Source organism: Pseudogymnoascus destructans (assembly GCF_001641265.1).
Source record: "Pseudogymnoascus destructans isolate 20631-21 unplaced genomic scaffold scaffold_22, whole genome shotgun sequence".
In the NCBI taxonomy this organism is placed as follows: domain Eukaryota; kingdom Fungi; phylum Ascomycota; class Leotiomycetes; order Thelebolales; family Thelebolaceae; genus Pseudogymnoascus; species Pseudogymnoascus destructans.
The window spans coordinates 254,605-270,139 of record NW_020167541.1 but is presented as its reverse complement, the minus strand read 5'-3'; the positions used below and the strand labels follow the sequence as shown (position 1 = coordinate 270,139).

General features: G+C 49.9%; 8 protein-coding genes across 8 annotated transcripts; 5 read left to right on the top strand and 3 right to left on the bottom strand.

Moving 5' to 3' along the window:
• Positions 1–18: 18 nt before the first annotated feature.
• On the bottom strand, positions 19–1,923 carry RPL25 (ribosomal 60S subunit protein L25). Its single transcript, XM_024471370.1, has 4 exons — positions 1,838–1,923; positions 1,535–1,602; positions 1,171–1,463; positions 19–1,118 (listed from the first exon to the last, which is right to left on the bottom strand). The coding sequence occupies exons 1-4, from the start codon at positions 1,857–1,859 to the stop codon at positions 1,031–1,033; spliced, it is 471 nt and encodes a 156-aa protein (XP_024321057.1). The 5' UTR covers positions 1,860–1,923; the 3' UTR covers positions 19–1,030.
• On the top strand, positions 55–476 carry TIM8 (Mitochondrial import inner membrane translocase subunit tim8; the record flags this gene model as incomplete). The annotated part of the gene is made up of 2 exons (XM_024471371.1): positions 55–160; positions 313–476. 2 exons carry the CDS (start codon positions 55–57, stop codon positions 474–476), a joined length of 270 nt encoding a protein of 89 aa, XP_024321058.1.
• A 302-nt stretch (positions 1,924–2,225) lies between the features above and the next one.
• Positions 2,226–3,104, top strand: VC83_07805 (uncharacterized protein; the record flags this gene model as incomplete). The annotated part of the gene is made up of 1 exon (XM_024471369.1): positions 2,226–3,104. One exon carries the CDS (start codon positions 2,226–2,228, stop codon positions 3,102–3,104), a length of 879 nt encoding a protein of 292 aa, XP_024321062.1.
• A 236-nt stretch (positions 3,105–3,340) lies between these two features.
• Positions 3,341–6,111, bottom strand: VC83_07804 (uncharacterized protein). Its single transcript, XM_024471368.1, has 7 exons — positions 5,745–6,111; positions 4,760–5,549; positions 4,481–4,709; positions 4,288–4,416; positions 4,208–4,238; positions 4,090–4,156; positions 3,341–4,031 (listed from the first exon to the last, which is right to left on the bottom strand). The coding sequence occupies exons 1-7, from the start codon at positions 5,924–5,926 to the stop codon at positions 3,483–3,485; spliced, it is 1,977 nt and encodes a 658-aa protein (XP_024321056.1). The 5' UTR covers positions 5,927–6,111; the 3' UTR covers positions 3,341–3,482.
• A 1,117-nt stretch (positions 6,112–7,228) lies between these two features.
• SUP45 (eRF1) lies at positions 7,229–9,833 on the top strand. Its single transcript, XM_024471367.1, has 6 exons — positions 7,229–7,609; positions 7,675–8,010; positions 8,063–8,112; positions 8,166–9,300; positions 9,353–9,562; positions 9,614–9,833. Exons 2-5 carry the CDS (start codon positions 7,890–7,892, stop codon positions 9,355–9,357), a joined length of 1,311 nt encoding a protein of 436 aa, XP_024321055.1. The 5' UTR covers positions 7,229–7,609; positions 7,675–7,889; the 3' UTR covers positions 9,358–9,562; positions 9,614–9,833.
• A 196-nt stretch (positions 9,834–10,029) lies between these two features.
• Positions 10,030–11,137, top strand: PHA2 (prephenate dehydratase; the record flags this gene model as incomplete). Its single annotated transcript, XM_024471366.1, has 3 exons — positions 10,030–10,083; positions 10,143–10,203; positions 10,254–11,137. The coding sequence occupies 3 exons, from the start codon at positions 10,030–10,032 to the stop codon at positions 11,135–11,137; spliced, it is 999 nt and encodes a 332-aa protein (XP_024321054.1).
• Positions 11,138–11,326: 189 nt separating this feature from the next.
• VC83_07801 (uncharacterized protein) lies at positions 11,327–12,085 on the top strand (the record flags this gene model as incomplete). Its single annotated transcript, XM_024471365.1, has 1 exon — positions 11,327–12,085. The coding sequence occupies one exon, from the start codon at positions 11,327–11,329 to the stop codon at positions 12,083–12,085; it is 759 nt and encodes a 252-aa protein (XP_024321053.1).
• Positions 12,086–12,875: 790 nt separating this feature from the next.
• Positions 12,876–15,386, bottom strand: VC83_07800 (uncharacterized protein; the record flags this gene model as incomplete). Its single annotated transcript, XM_024471364.1, has 3 exons — positions 12,876–13,809; positions 13,863–14,545; positions 14,592–15,386. 3 exons carry the CDS (start codon positions 15,384–15,386, stop codon positions 12,876–12,878), a joined length of 2,412 nt encoding a protein of 803 aa, XP_024321052.1.
• Between the last annotated feature and the right edge of the window lie 149 nt (positions 15,387–15,535).

Below are 15,535 nucleotides of genomic sequence, written 5' to 3'. Positions count from 1 at the left end.
CCCCTACCAAACAAACACCACCTATCTACACAAAAACCAAAAACCGAAAACACAATGGACGCCAACGGCGAATTCGACGTCAACAGCCTGACCCAGCGCGACAAGCAGGAGCTGCAGCAGTTCATCCAGAATGAGACGCAGAAGAGCAAGTTGCAGCAGTGTATGTCCCTTCTCCTCCCAAACCTCATCCTACCTCCCTGCCTCCTCCATCCCCTCCGCGTGGGCCCTTCCTTCCCCTCCCCTCCCACTTCACCCATCCACAACACCCTTGCCAAACAGAAGCCAGGGAGCAAGTGCTAATTGCGTATCCAGCCGTCCACAACCTAACAGACATCTGCTGGACCAAGTGCGTGACCGGCAGCATCAAGAGCGGGAAGCTGGATAAGAGCGAGGAGACGTGCGCGAGGAACTGCGTGGATCGCTTTTTGGATGCGAATTTCTTGGTTATTAAGCAGCTTGAGGGGATGAGGGGATAAATGATCTGGGATTAGATGGGGGATTGGGGAGGAGGGAGATGGGAGATTGGGGGTGTATTATTATGAGACTGGAGGGGAAGGTGTGTTGATATAGATGGATGAATGGGATTGAATGGGATGGGGATGTGTATTTTTATGGCAGAGTAGGGGAAACTTCCACTCTGGGATGAATAGATTTGATGATACGATCGAATGGATAGGATTGCATCACAATGGGCGTAACTCATTTGTCTACAGTTTACAGGTCGATACACAACAAATCAAAGAATTATGATGGGTATAATTCATCAGCCTACAAGAGTTCACAGGTCTCAACACAACAAATCACATCCAAACGATACAACAGAATACATAGGTTTGCAAGTGTTGTTTGAATTTGATGTTCATTCATTCCCCCACGGAGAAACGCCTGGGTAACAATGCCCTTCGATAGCACACCCGCTTAAATCGAGTCCCCCGTAGCCACGAGAAGACCTCAGCCTGATAATGCCCGAACAAATATCATAATCCCTCCAATCCCTTGCAAAACCACAACCGAACCCGGCATTACGTACTTAGACGATGGCGAGCTTGGTGGCGGCGATGTCGAGAGCATCGACATCTGGGGTCAGGCGAGCGAAGGCCTTCTTGGATCCATCAGGGCTAGGTACTGTTAGTTCCCATCCCACTGTTTCAATCAATCGGATAAACATACCGGACAAGGGTGTTAATCTTGACAGTGTCAATATCGTAAAGCTTCTTGAGAGCCTCCTTGATCTGGCGCTTGTTGGCCTTGATGTTGACAATGAAGACGAGGGTGTTGTTCTCTTCGATCTTCTTCATCGCGCTCTCGGTGTTAAGCGGGTGGATGATGACCTGGTGCTCATCCAGGCGGGGCTGGTGAGGGATGCTCTTGCGCGGGTACTTGGGCGAGCGCGAGAGGATCAGGGTCTTCGGGCGGTGGAAGGTCGTCGAGAGACGGACCTTGCGGGCCTTGTGAGAGTGCACCTGTTGTCGATTGTCAGCCTTGAAGTCCCGAGTGCGTTGTCCGGACGATGGAATAAGGAGAGAATACTTACGCCCTTGAGAGCGGCCTTCGCGGCTTCATTGGCCTTCTTGTTGCCCTTGCCGGCCTTGGAGGCACCACCTAATTACAACGCATCAGCATTCGCTCTTGTGAACTCGCAATAGCTGCTACTGCTTGTGTGCATTGTATGAATCCCTCCTCTTCGACGCCCGAAAAAGCCAACAACATGTTTATTTTTCCATTTCGAAAAAGAAGTTTCGCTCCATCTTATCGGGCGTCAAGAGTCGGGCTCATCGCATTGCCAGAATGCAATTTTCGCCTGTGCGGAGAAGTATATGGAAGTGTCATCGCATACCAGTCTTGCTAGGAGGGGCCATTTTGTCGAAGTTTGTCGGATTCGTTGTGGTCGAGAGAGAACTTGAAGGTCGGAAGATATCTGTGCTGCGCTGGGAATTTTTGCGCGCTTAGTCCGAATTTCTGTGTGCGCGCTAGCGACCCCATGTACCCTGTAAGCGAAAAACTTCAGCACTCTTATCGCAGCACGAGCTAGTGCTGTATATGGTCATTCTGCCAGACTCACCGCCCATTATTTAATTCGCGATGCGCAGTGGGGTTGGGATATTAAGAGAATTGATATCGTCGACGGGTAAAGATAATAAAACGCTTGAACTACATTGAAGCTAGTAGAAAGGTTTCAGTGCAGATTCAACGCCAAGTTCAAACTTGACAACAGCAAAGCGTGCATGGCAGTCTCCAAGAAAAAGAGTGGGAAACCCAAAAGCCTCTCCCACGGCAGACCACCCACCGTCAAACCACCTCCATCCCTCTCAAGCAAAGCCACTCGAACCCTCATCCGCGCCCACCACACCCTCCAAAAGCAGAAAGCCATAGCCCAAAAATCCGGCGATGCCATCAAAGTCGCGGATCTGGAAAGACAGATCGCGAAACAGGGAGGGATTGAGAAGTACCAGACGGCAAGCTTGATAGGCCAGGGAAATGAGCGCGGGGGTGATAGCAGCAAGATTTTGATGGATTGGTTGAAACCGATTATACTATCACTTAAAGCGAGGACTGGAGAGCAGAAGCTACGTCTGCTGGAGGTGGGAGCGCTGAGTACCACCAATGCGTGCTCGAGGAGCGGACTCTTCGACATCGAGCGCATCGATTTGAACAGCCAGGCCCAAGGCATTACGCAGCAAGACTTTATGGAGAGGCCGCTTCCCAAGCTGTCGAATGAGAAATTTGAAATCATCAGCCTGAGCTTGGTGCTCAACTATGTGCCAGACGCAGTTTCCAGGGGCGAGATGCTGAAGCGGACGTTGCAATTCCTCCGGAGCCCACTAGGAGAGAGCGAAGAAGAGTTGCAGACCGTGTTCCCCGCGCTGTTTTTAGTCTTGCCAGCACCATGCGTGTCGAATTCACGATACATGGATGAGCCGAATCTGGAGGCTATATTGACTAGCCTGGGCTATACCAAGGTGCACAAGAAGTTGTCGAATAAGCTGGTGTATTATCTGTGGAGGGCCGTTGATTTGACGCCAAAGGCTAAGCGGGAGCAGTTCAAGAAGGTGGAGGTAAGGGCTGGAGGGACGAGAAATAATTTCGCTATTATTTTGAAGTGATGATGGGTGGCAGAAGAGAGGGGATTAGATACTATCGCACAGCTGATCAAGTGCTGAGAGGTTGCTGCTAGTGTAAACGAAACAGATTTCTCAAATGGACTTGAATAAGATCTGAAATGCTTTGCGAAATATCCGTGATACTCTAGATTTGCGCCGTATTGCCACCACCAGCTTCATCAAACTAAATATTGCCTATGCTTTGGAGAAATAAAAGAGAATATATTTGAGGGCATACGCCATATGTGTACTATAATGACTTGATATATTATATAATGCTATAACAACCCCTCGAAAATGCAGCAGATAGCCAACCAAATTAACCAGAACATATATACCAAACAATAAATATCAACAAAACAAAAATGCACAAACACTTGCTCACTCCGCATCAATCCAAGACTTGGGCAAGAACGCAAAAATCGTCCCAATAACCGCAAGAATCGACGAAATAACAATCAAACCCCAATTCATGATCCTCTCCGCCCGCGGTATCTCATCCCCAAAGATCTTGAGATGGAACAGTAGCGGCAGGATGACGCAGATCGCAAAGCACAAACAGGAGCCCATAAACGCCATGATGCTATCGAATGCCGGGAATAAGATTGCTAAGAAGACAAAAGAAATGATCACTAACACTCTCATCGCGACCTTCTGGACGCCGCGGCCGAACTTTGAGCACCCTACTAGGGAATCTTCGCCGGGGACTGTGGGTGCGTCGAGGCCGGTGAGCGCCTCGAGAGTGGCCACGATAGGTCTGGCGTTTAGAGGCAGTTTGGTGAGCGGAATGATGGCGATGAAGATGCAGAGAAGCACAGTTAATGACTGTGGGTATCCGCTGGTTCGGATTATGTTATTAGTCACGGAGTCGAGGACACCATCGCCGTACATGAGGTAGCCCGCAGTTGCTGTTAGGGCATCGAGTAAATACTAGGGGCTAAATCAGCTTCCAACCCAAAGACCATCTGACGTATTCTTTTGGATTTACGGTGGATAAAAATGTAATCTTGAGGGCTGTGCCGTATCGGTGAGGATGCCTCATATCACGGTAGATTCTGAGGGTTCATTAGTTGTTGCCAAAATGAAGTAAATAGGGTGCCACGAACGAGGGAAAGATTGCATGGCCTCCAAAGGGCGCTGGAAAGGTCAGTCAATGCCTGTCAAGAAGCAAATGGTATAATCATACAGATGAGAAGTCCCAAGGAGATTGGCAGAGTTAGCCAATTTTTGGGGAACATATACGTCTCCGCAGGCTGTCGAAGCGATCCAGGAGTTTCCGGCTTGATAAATCCATCGATGAAAACAATAAGAACAACTACCACACCGTTAGTTTAAGAATACGAATATTTTGTTCGTCCACGCCCTCATGCTTAACTTACTGCAGAAGCAAGAAAAAATCCCCAAAATGCTGGTAAAGCTGAGCAAACGCAAAGGAACAAAATTCAGGGGTATCATCAAAAATCCACATATGATCTTCCATTCCACAACACCGACTCCTGGTATTAGAAGATCCAGGGTCTCTGCAAACAGCACAATCAACGCCACACAGGCGGCTAGAAGCTCAATCGAGAAGAGAATCCCAGTGGCGATTCGGGCTCTGTGGCCAAACTGCGGGAGTGTTAGCAACGATTTAGGACGGTAAGATACATGACACATACGGAAATGAATGCAAGGTCGGCAAAAGTGATCAGGCTTGCATCGACATCCATGCACTTCGCTAGAAGTTTGGCTGTATATGCAGTAACCAACGCCGCTGCAGCTAGGAATATGGTTCCGCAGAGCCAACCAGCATATTTCATTCCCAACGGTAAAGAGAGGATACCAATGCCAATGAGAACATTTGTTGAGTTGAAAACCGTCTGTGGCAAGGTGGACTGGCCATCAATAACCAAAACTATTTTCCCATCCTGTTCAACCTTCTTGACAAGAAGAGGTGGTCTCTCTCCGTCAGGCAACTTATCACCAGTCTCCTGTTCCTGACGCCATAGGCGGCCAGCATGCACCATTGAGGACTCATTCACCATTGAGGGAATGGTACCGTATGAGGTCCCATAGCTTCCAGGTAGCGGAAATAGAGAATCTCTTCCTCTTGGGCTGCCCCCTATGCTTCCAAAGTCTGAGCCGTGCAGAGATTTGTGCGCTTCATCGTTCCCTTGTAGCAAGGGCGAGACGAGGCTGCTCCCCGCATTTTCGCTGTCCTGTATAGCTTCGTCGGAGCCTCTATGCAAGAAATGCTGCTGAAGGAGGGAAGCACGGGCGTCGGTTCGAGGTTCGATATCCGACCGCGAGAATTGTTGCTCTTCGGAGTCGGAAGCTAAGATGAAAGATGGCCGTTGTGGTGCAGCTTCGTGGAATGCAGCGGCTCGCTGCCAGCTCCTGGCAAAGTTGTTTATAGAGTTGACGCCTCCTAATTCGCCTATTGCATTCAAGTGCATGTTTATGGACGATCTGTAGTTAAAACGTTAATATATGCTCTCGTTGTACGGGAAGGTCACACGAGGACAAGGCTCGTGTACAGCTTCGAACTGAACAGCTTGGAGGATATCTTCGATTACGTTTAAGGGACCCTTATAAGTAGGAGCCTAAATACGCCTAGTCCTTGGGATTTGAGGCTACTCCACGGCCCTACACATTGGAACTTACCGACGTCTCCGCAGTCCAGAGTCCACCCCCGTTCGATCACCAGTGTCGCTGGGAGAAACAATCCTCTCGCTCTCGGTATCAAATCGGACGCTTCTCCTGCTAGTCGAGCTGCTAGAAGATCTGTAGGACGTGCCATACTGGTAGTCGTCCCAGTTCGTCGGATTTGGTGGGTTACGGCTCATGGCGACGACGCGGGGCAAGAGATGTATGATCGATCTAGTTGAGTAGATGCATCAGAGATCAGTTATAACAGAGGCATCAAGTGCCTGAGAGAGTGGAGTAGGCACGGAAGCCAAGATAAGGATATCAGTATCAGTTATATGAGTTGCTAATAAGCTTCCCCAGCTCTTTCCGTTATCGAGATGCAATATGAAGCTTCAGAGTACAATATAAACAGGGTCTTGCTCCTTATCAGTGCAAGGGAGTTGCCCCGCTAAGCTTTGTGAATGGAGCGATATCATTGGCTAGGAGGCCCTGACATGGAGCATGGGGTTTCACTATAGAGTACCGCTAGATTGCCGAGCGGTCGATATATTTTCCGATTTCGGACAGATTCTCCGAGAGTATGTTTGGATGGCAAAACTTGAAATTGAAGCTGCATGTATTAACGTACAGGACGGCGCCATAAGTATGCATACAGGTCTGTGCTTCTCCCATACAAAAAGACACTAGTTTACTGCAATTTAATTCATACTTATGGCGCCGTACTGTAAGTCATGGCGTAAGCGGATAGTGGGGGGTTGCCATGCATCGACAGTATCACCAAACATACACCAACACCAACACCAACCCAACATGGTGCTAAAAAATAATGTGAAAGCTCAGGAACTCGAAGTCGTATTAGCGGAAGCTGTTGACCACTTGATGTGGCAGTCTTCGGACCGTTGAAAAAACACCTCACAACTACACTCTCACACTTAAACGAAGCACAACTCACGCGTATACAGAAAGCAGAATGGTTATCTGCGTACATCAAAGCGAGAGCGAGTGCGCTATCTACTCTGACCAAAAACACCAACTGAGTACGATATTTTTGACACTGTCTTTCAGAACAGCAGTCCGCCTGGCTGTTCTACACTGCGCAAAGCAAATACTGTCTTGGTTGCGGCTTTAGAGACGCGTACAATCCTAAATACGCCTGTTACTTGATATATCCGTCGGTTGGTTGCTGAAACCGAGCGACTTAACACACGAAACTTCCTACACCAACGCGAAACCGATAACCTACGATCAATAATACAAACATGACGAGCACAGAGCAAAGGGAAACGGGCAGTTTTAAAGGGCAAATTACATATTACTACAGAGGAATTACGCTCCCAAGTCATCGAGCCGAGGGGGCCACCTAACGGAAGGCGACTACCAAAGGTAAAAGTACAGCGACAAATATCACTGTACCTGACCAAACGGAGGACATCGAGGAGGAGGACCCAGAAGAGGAATAGAACCGTATTGTAGTCGAGTATTGAATGAATAACGCTCATTTTTCACATTCTTCATGGTCGGCCTTCCCCTACTATCCCGGTTACGCCATTATCCCGTTTACGCCATGACTTACGTTACTGTATAGAGAATAATTAGGGACGGTGAGCATCTTAACTTGTAGACTCTGCGCTGGCACAAGTTGTCCTATTTACAAATCCCGCCATGAGCTGCAATGACGGCAATATACACCATCCATGATTCAGCAACAAAGAGCACATTTTTGTGCGTTTGCCTGTAAACCCCTGTAAACCCCTGTAGAGCCTTATATAACCACTCTCCTCCCCTCACGACAAACAAAAAGGCTACCGAGAAAGACTCGAGAAACGAATAAATCGGCCTAAAGTGAATCTGCCGTTCTTATATAAACCACGGTACCAGAGGTGAGACCGACCAGTTCAGCTGCGGGGTTGTTCCTGACCCCTCCAATTAACTTCACGTGATACAGAAGCCCTTTTTTTGCAGCATTTAACCACCTTTCGTGCTCGCTTGGGTGCGTCCCACATAATTTACACCTGCTGGCCGACGACGCCACAATCCACGACCAAAACAACTCAGAAAGTCGCGGCATCCGATCGCGAATACATAAGAGATTTTGTGACGCACATAATCTCGAATTCTCGCTCTCCTACTTCCGGCGGTTGAAGGACCCTTTTCGACATCATGTCCGACCCAGCGGCGAACGAGGCCGAGAAGAACATTGAGATTTGGAAGGTCAAGAAGCTCATCAGGCGTCTTGAAGCGGCCAGAGGAAATGGAACTTCCATGATTTCGCTGATTATCCGTACGTTGGATCTTCTCTGGTTCAGCTGATCGCATCTCTGACGATACAACAGCTCCCAAGGACCAAGTCTCGCGTGCGGCAAAGATGTTGGCTGAAGAATATGTATGCTTTGCCTTGCCACCATCATGGCCGAGTGTATGCTAACAACTCCCCAGGGAACTGCCTCCAACATCAAGTCGCGTGTCAACAGACAGTCCGTCCTGTCCGCCATTACGTCTACTCAACAGAGGCTGAAGCTTTACAATAAGGTCCCGCCGAATGGATTGGTCGTGTACTGTGGTGAAATTTTGACGTCCGAAGGAAAGGAGAGGAAGGTCAATATCGATTTCGAGCCTTTCAGGCCTATCAACACCTCTCTTTATCTTTGCGACAATAAGTTCCACACGGAAGCCCTCGCGGAGTTACTCGAGGATGACCAAAAGTTTGGATTCATTATTATGGATGGTAATGGAGCCTTGTTTGGTACCCTGAGTGGCAACACCAGAGACGTTGTGCACAAGTTCTCCGTCGATCTCCCCAAGAAGCACGGTCGTGGTGGTCAGTCCGCTCTCCGTTTCGCCCGTCTTCGTGAGGAGAAGCGCCACAATTATGTTCGCAAGGTCGCAGAATTGGCAGTGCAGAACTTCATTACCAACGACAAAGTCAACGTTGCCGGTATTATCTTGGCTGGTTCCGCAGATTTCAAGAACGACCTGAACCAATCCGATTTGTTCGACGGAAGACTCCAGGTCAAGGTAATTAAGGTTGTCGATGTCTCCTACGGAGGCGAAAACGGCTTCAACCAGGCTATTGAGCTCTCGGCCGAGACGCTGAGCAACGTCAAGTTCATCCAGGAGAAGAAGCTTATCGGCAAATACTTCGAGGAGATTAGTCAGGATACTGGCCGTGTCTGCTACGGTGTTGAAGATACGCTCAAGGCGTTGGAGCTGGGTGCTGTGGAGATCCTCATTGTCTTTGAGAATTTGGAAATCAACCGCTGGGAGCTTAAAGACTCCAACGGAGTCAAAGTCATTCTCCACACTACGAAGAAACAGGAAGCGGCCGACAGAGATCAATTCATGGACAAGGAGACTGGCCAAGAAATGGAAGTTGTCGAGCAGATGTCCTTCCTCGAGTGGATTGCTGAGAAGTACAGAGACTTCGGTACCACTCTTGAGTTCGTCTCCGATAGGTCCAGCGAAGGTAACCAGTTCGTCAAGGGATTCGGTGGAATTGGCGGTCTGCTTCGTTACAAGGTCAACTTCGAGCAGCTGGCCGAAGTCGACGAGGATGATGATGATTACTATGACGGTTTGTACCCTGCCTCAGCGTCTCGATGAACTACACTAACTCGCCTCCCTAGATTGACAGTTTGATGCCCTCGCAGTGAGCGAGGACTCTAAACCAGAAACCCCGTCATCGCCTGCCCTGCCGCCGCGCGTTCCTGCTACGAAGCAGACGGCAGGTCAAGTTTCCATCAATCCTGGCCACGGGCCGGTTGCCCAGGTGGTCCGGCCCAGTCCGCTACACTCCATGATGTTGGCTTAAGATGACAGTAAACAGGCTGAAAAAGGTAAGCCTGCATATGGCATGACAGATGTTGCGCAGTGCTAACGTATGACAGACTTAATAGGACCTCCTTCGATTCTATAGGTGGTACTGGCAAGTTTACGACGGCTTGGGATGACTGGGATGAAGATCGCTTGCTCCATGAATTTGTTTTGATCGCAGGCGTCTTGTTTTGTGAATCATTAGCCCGTGTTATATAGCATGTCCTAGATTCTGCTGCTACGACAGTGGAATCATTCCGACATAGCTTGCCAATAAAAAAGTTTACCTAATAACCATTCAAGTTTGCCAATAAAAATGCCCCTTGCTTCCGCCACTTGAACCGGGCCGTAGTTTCATGCTAACGTTTTGTGCGCTGGACGATTTTTCCCCATATATTGTCTGTGAATCAGCCGTTATCGCGATTGTCGATTACGCTATCGGTGGGGTAGTTTTCATATGGGCATCGTAACCAAAACGACGCACTGAACGATGACAAAGGAAAGAGTTGCCTTCCTTGGACCGGTGTCCTCGTATTCACATCAGGTAGGCTCAGTTTGACTTCCTCGTGGTACCTACGCAAAGCTAACGCCGTTGTGCCCCAGGCTACGCTAGGATGCTTCCCCGAAGCCGACTATGAACTTGTCCCCGTGGTGACAATTAGAGGTATTAAGCCAGACATTGGAAGATAGTTCTTGATACTTATGGAATTGCAGATATCTTCGAAGCTGTGCAATCTGGAACAGCCTCACGAGGTGTTATCCCGTTCGAAAACTCCACGAATGGCTCCGTAGTCTTCACGCTCGACCTCTTCGCAGACAGAGAGCTGTCATACCCCGACATATCCGTGTGCGGCGAGATATATCAAGATGTCCATCACTGTCTTTTGGGTCATAAATCGAGTTCTCTACCACAGAATACAGACGGCGCCTCTACCCCGACGCCTGCTGTGCCCAAGCCATTGGAGCCGCGGACGCAGCCGTTGTCAAGCTTAGACAAGATCCAACGGATATACTCCCACCCACAGGCATTCGGACAGTGCGAACTATTCCTAGGGGCATATCTCAAGGGCATCGAGAGGATCGATGTCACTTCTACGAGCAAGGCGGCGGAGTTGGTAAAGGCAGACACAACTGGGACGAGCGCCGCTATCGCAAGCGAAGCAGCATCAGTTGTTCACAAGCTAGATGTGCTTGCGAGAAACATAGAAGATACGGTGGACAATACTACTCGATTCTTCGTCCTGAGAAAGGGCTTAGAGAACGACAAAGTGGACGAAGCGGGTCTATTCGCCCAAGCTGGAGCTCATGAGAAGAGCTTGGTGTCATTCACGGTCGACCATAAATCTCCGGGGGCACTCGCGGACGCCTTGGACAGCTTTAAAAAGTACCAGCTGAACCTGACTAGTATTAATAGCCGGCCCAGCAGGATTCGCCCGTTCCAGTATATATTCTTCGTGGAGTTCGAGGGGAGCAACCTCCACGATCCTCAAGGAGTTGTCAAGGGTGCTTTTGAGCTTCTTGATAAGGCCGCGCAGAGCTGGAGATGGCTAGGAAGCTGGACAGATCAGTTGTCTGCGAAAATGGGTACAAGATCGTGATTATATAGGCTAAATGTAGATTCCAATGGAGCTGGCTGTTCATTTGCATTGTGCCTCGGACGGGTTGTGTCGGCATATGCACGGACCATTAGCCGTCTCCCAAGGTTCCCGAACATCAGGAACCTTAACATTCAGACAATGATACTGAAAAGTGATCATCTTGGGCATTGACGCCTGCAACAACAGACTATGGCGTCTTGGCTCAAAAGGCCAGATGTGATAAAAGCACACCATCGCGCAACTCGACCCCTCGATGCAATCTCTGACTCCGCCAAGCACGCAAGGGACTCTGGTGTATGCCAGCGTCTGAAATCTAGGCCTTCAAACGCCATCTACGACAAACTAAGGCATGACAAGTCAAGCCCATATGGACTTCTCGAGATAACCTTGGCCAAATTCCTTCCCGATTCTGTCAATCGGACACTTCCGAAGGAAGCATCAACACCTGCTTGGCAGCTACCTGCTGGATATCACCTCGTCTTCTTCCCTCCGCCAACGGCGAACCTCCTCGCCGATGGCACCGACGACATGCACTTCCCCGGCAAGCCGTGGGTACGGCGCATGTGGGCTGGGGGTTCGATAGAATTCAGGACCGATGAGAGGCGCAAATACCTCACCTCCAAACACCACCAACACGATGCGCTGCGCTGCCGCGAACAGATAAAGGATGCCGTGGTCAAAGGCAGTGTCGGGAATGAGAAGGTCTGGGTTGATATTATGAGGGCTATAGGTCCTACAAGAGTCTATCAGAAACACGCCTTGTCTGCGGCGGAGGCTGTAGACCAGGCGGCCATTATTGAGAGCAGGAATTTGGTCTTCATGCCCGCAAAGACGCCTGGGCAGGCAATCGACGATGTTTCTAAGCCGACTCGAATCATAAAACGTGAGCGCAAAGCCATTCTCTACCCTAGATGCTATCTGGATATCACTACTGACCATTCTACTTAGCTACAATCAAGCCCGACTTCAGTGTATCGATGGTCCCCGACGCCAACCTGTTGTTCCGCTTCTCAGCATTAACTTTCAACGCGCACCGCATCCATCTAGACCGCGAGTACGCACGCACGGTAGAGGGATTCCGGAACATTGTCGTCCATGGGCCACTTTCCATCCTCCTGATGCTGAAGGTGCTCAGCTCGCAGATGGGGAGCTCGGAGACGGGAATCCCGCAGATGGTTAAGAGTATCACTTATAAGAACTTGACGCCGCTTTTTACGGACGAGAAGATGACGATCTGTGTCCGGCGACAGCCTCAAGCAGATGCGACTTCTACGGAAGCCGACACTGAAACACAGATAAAGGCGGGCAGAATACTTGCGCAGGCCGACAGTATACTAGCAGAGGCGGATAGCATACTAGATGCGGATAGCACACCAGCTGAGGCGGGTAGTGGGGTTACAAAGTGGGATGTCTGGATCGAGAATGAAGAGGGCGGCTATGCTGTTAAAGGCACCGCGGAAACGGTAGATACTGGATACGTCAGTCCACCCAGTCTGACGAAGCTGGTTCGCTTCGTTAAGGGAGAATGAGTCTTGGTAGTAGACCCTGAGTGAGAAAGCTTTATAGAACTATAGCAAGTGACAAGGAGTAAGAGCAAATTGGGTATACCTATCAGGACGCCTCCTAACCCCTCGTGACCAAATTCCCCTTTAAATACAACTCGGCCCATGTAGGACCTACAAACCGCCCCTCAAAAACTCCAATATGTAGCCATTAAATCAAGGCTCCCAGCATGCCATCAAGGCGGCGATTGCACAGCCAAATTAGCAAGCCGAACCGCCTCAGCCAGGGACGTCTGCGCCTCGCGCGTCTTGCCCTGGATCTCAAAGCTGCGAGCTAGCAAGCCTTCCGCGGTGCTCATCCACAGCAAATTCCCACTCTTCTTCGCCTGCGTCGACGCGGCTACGGCACTTTTCTCGGCCTGGTCTCCAACGATCCCGCCAAAGTACTTCTCGCACATCAGATTAAGCACCACGCAGATGAGGTGCACGTTCTTCATGTTCCTCGCCACTTCCATGGCGGCTCGTATGTATGCTTTTGACTGTGTCTGTGTGGTTGCCGGCCTGGTCTCCACGGAGGCCCGGAGGAGGTTATAAACAGCTTCTATCTCCTTGTTGGCGTTATTTGCACCCCAAGGCTCTAGCATCGCAAGCAGACCCGCGTTCTGCTCGAGATCAACTTGCGGGTCGCACTGCATTATCCACAGCGAGTTCATTGCCGCGAGGACAGACAATTCTCGCCGAACATGTTCTTCTGGCGAGCGTGCGATGTCGTCTAGCTTAGGTAGTGTGAATTCGTCACTCCTGTACAACTCTAATGCCCGTTGGAGGTCGCCGGTGCCCTGAAAATACATGGCCGACAAGTAAATGTATAGCTGCACAATTACTGGCTCCACAGAAGCGCCCATATCGCTAATGGCAACCTCAAACGCGTCTAGGTTCGCCTTGGCAGTCGTCCAATCCGTGGTGGAGATGGAGCAGAACACCATGTAGATGTAGAAGTAGCAGGCTATCATCCCGCGCCAGCGAATCTTTGCCAAAGCGCCCGGTAAAGACCCAGAGTACTTAATCGTTTTCATGTCGAGACTCCTCTGCAACCCTTGCCGAAGGTATTTAAGTGCTGAGCCATCCACAGCTGATACGTGGAGACGTATGATTCCCGTCAATAGATGGCTGGAAAAGTTAGTCGCGGAAGTATAGTTAATATTTGTACTGATGGTACTCACCACAAGATGAAGACGTCCGACTTGCCCATTAAAGTAACGAGAAGCATATCTCTCCCATCATGGCCCAGTTTCAACACACCCGACGTATCTTGACTTGAGATATGTGCATCACCACGACCTCTATTTATAGGTAATTTCATCGCATCGGTAGACCTATTCCATTCTTCTGAGTCTGTAAATGCATTATTTATCATATCCTGCATGGCCTTCAGTTTGGGCATTGTCTTGTCTGAAGAAGAGTTGGTTAGGCTCGCAGTAGTATCTACAATGTGCCCAAGCGCTTGTAACGGCGGTATTGCGCACTCAGGATCTAACTGGTACATATTCACGGTCGCAAGCGCCCGGTCGATGCTTTCAATAGACCCCGAAGAAGGCATATGGAGGGAGGCGAGTGCGTCCACGAGGGAAGCAATGGTCACAATAGCGTGATCGCCGCGGTCCTTGGCGATACTAGATATACTACGAAGTGTTTGCAACGCCGAGTTTGCGTCTGAGCTGCGACCGGACTGCAGAGCAAGAGTCGCTTTCAAGAAACGGAAGACGTAAATCCAGGAGTGGTGTTGGTAGGCTTCAACATCCTTGATATAGCCATCCAACGCTTTCAGCGCCGCCTTTGGGCTTTTGGTGAACATGAGTTTGGCCAGTAGTACTTGCATGTTATACTTCAGGTCAAAATAGCGGTTCTACCATATGTTAGTCGTGTCAAAGTGATATTGAGGGGCAACGTACCTGTTCGCAAAGCGTGATTCCTTTGCTCAGAGCGGTTTCTGCCTCCATCACGTTGTCCGTATCCTCCAACAATACGCCTGCGTACCGTAAACGTATCTTTGCCTCGAGCCTAGGCTCAAGTCTTCCACTGTTTAGAGCTACCTCAAGGCAGCCTAACCCTGTTGCAATCATCTTCTGGTAGCTGATCACGGCATTCGCATCCATGCGCTGAGCTGTTTCAAGTCCCACATCATGTGCAGCCGCAAAATACTCCTCCGCCAGCGCAGGTAATAGTGAATACGGGTCCACAGGTGGGAGAACAGGCGGCTTGTGCTTCTTCACCACCGGCGGCATAGGATTATGGGTAATTTGTGCGTTGTCTTGTGGTCGGGGTTGTTGCTGCATCTGTGGCATGGGTGCCGGAAGGCTAAGTTCGTCATAAGATCCATCATATTGAGTCGGGTAGCTCTGGACAGGAGCATATTGTGGTTGCCGTGGGTCTATGTACTGAGCGTATGACTGCGGCTGCTGAGGTGGAGGAGGTGGAGGCTGGTAGTAAGCGGGCTGCTGGTTATGGACATAAGGAGCTTGCCCATATTGACTCTGTTGATAATATGCTGCTTCGTTCTGTGCCTGCATTGCCTGGAGTTGTTGCATGCTTATCCGTCCTTGAGTGTATGCACCAGGTGATGGTGCCGTTTGTTGTTCGGGGTGTGGAAGATACGCGCCCTGCGGCGGCCCGTCATTATAATTTCCATGATGGCCATATACGGGAGGGTATCCATTCCCATACCCTGGCGGACCCTGGTATGACATGTTTCTCAGGGTTGACAATGCATGCTGCCTTGCTGCCTCACATCGAATTTAGAGGTTCCTCTTTGGGTCGTGCGGCTGGAGATGGACGCTATGGATATGAATAAGCGCGAGAAGCGCGCTAATTTGTGCCGAGGCACACCAACCGCCAC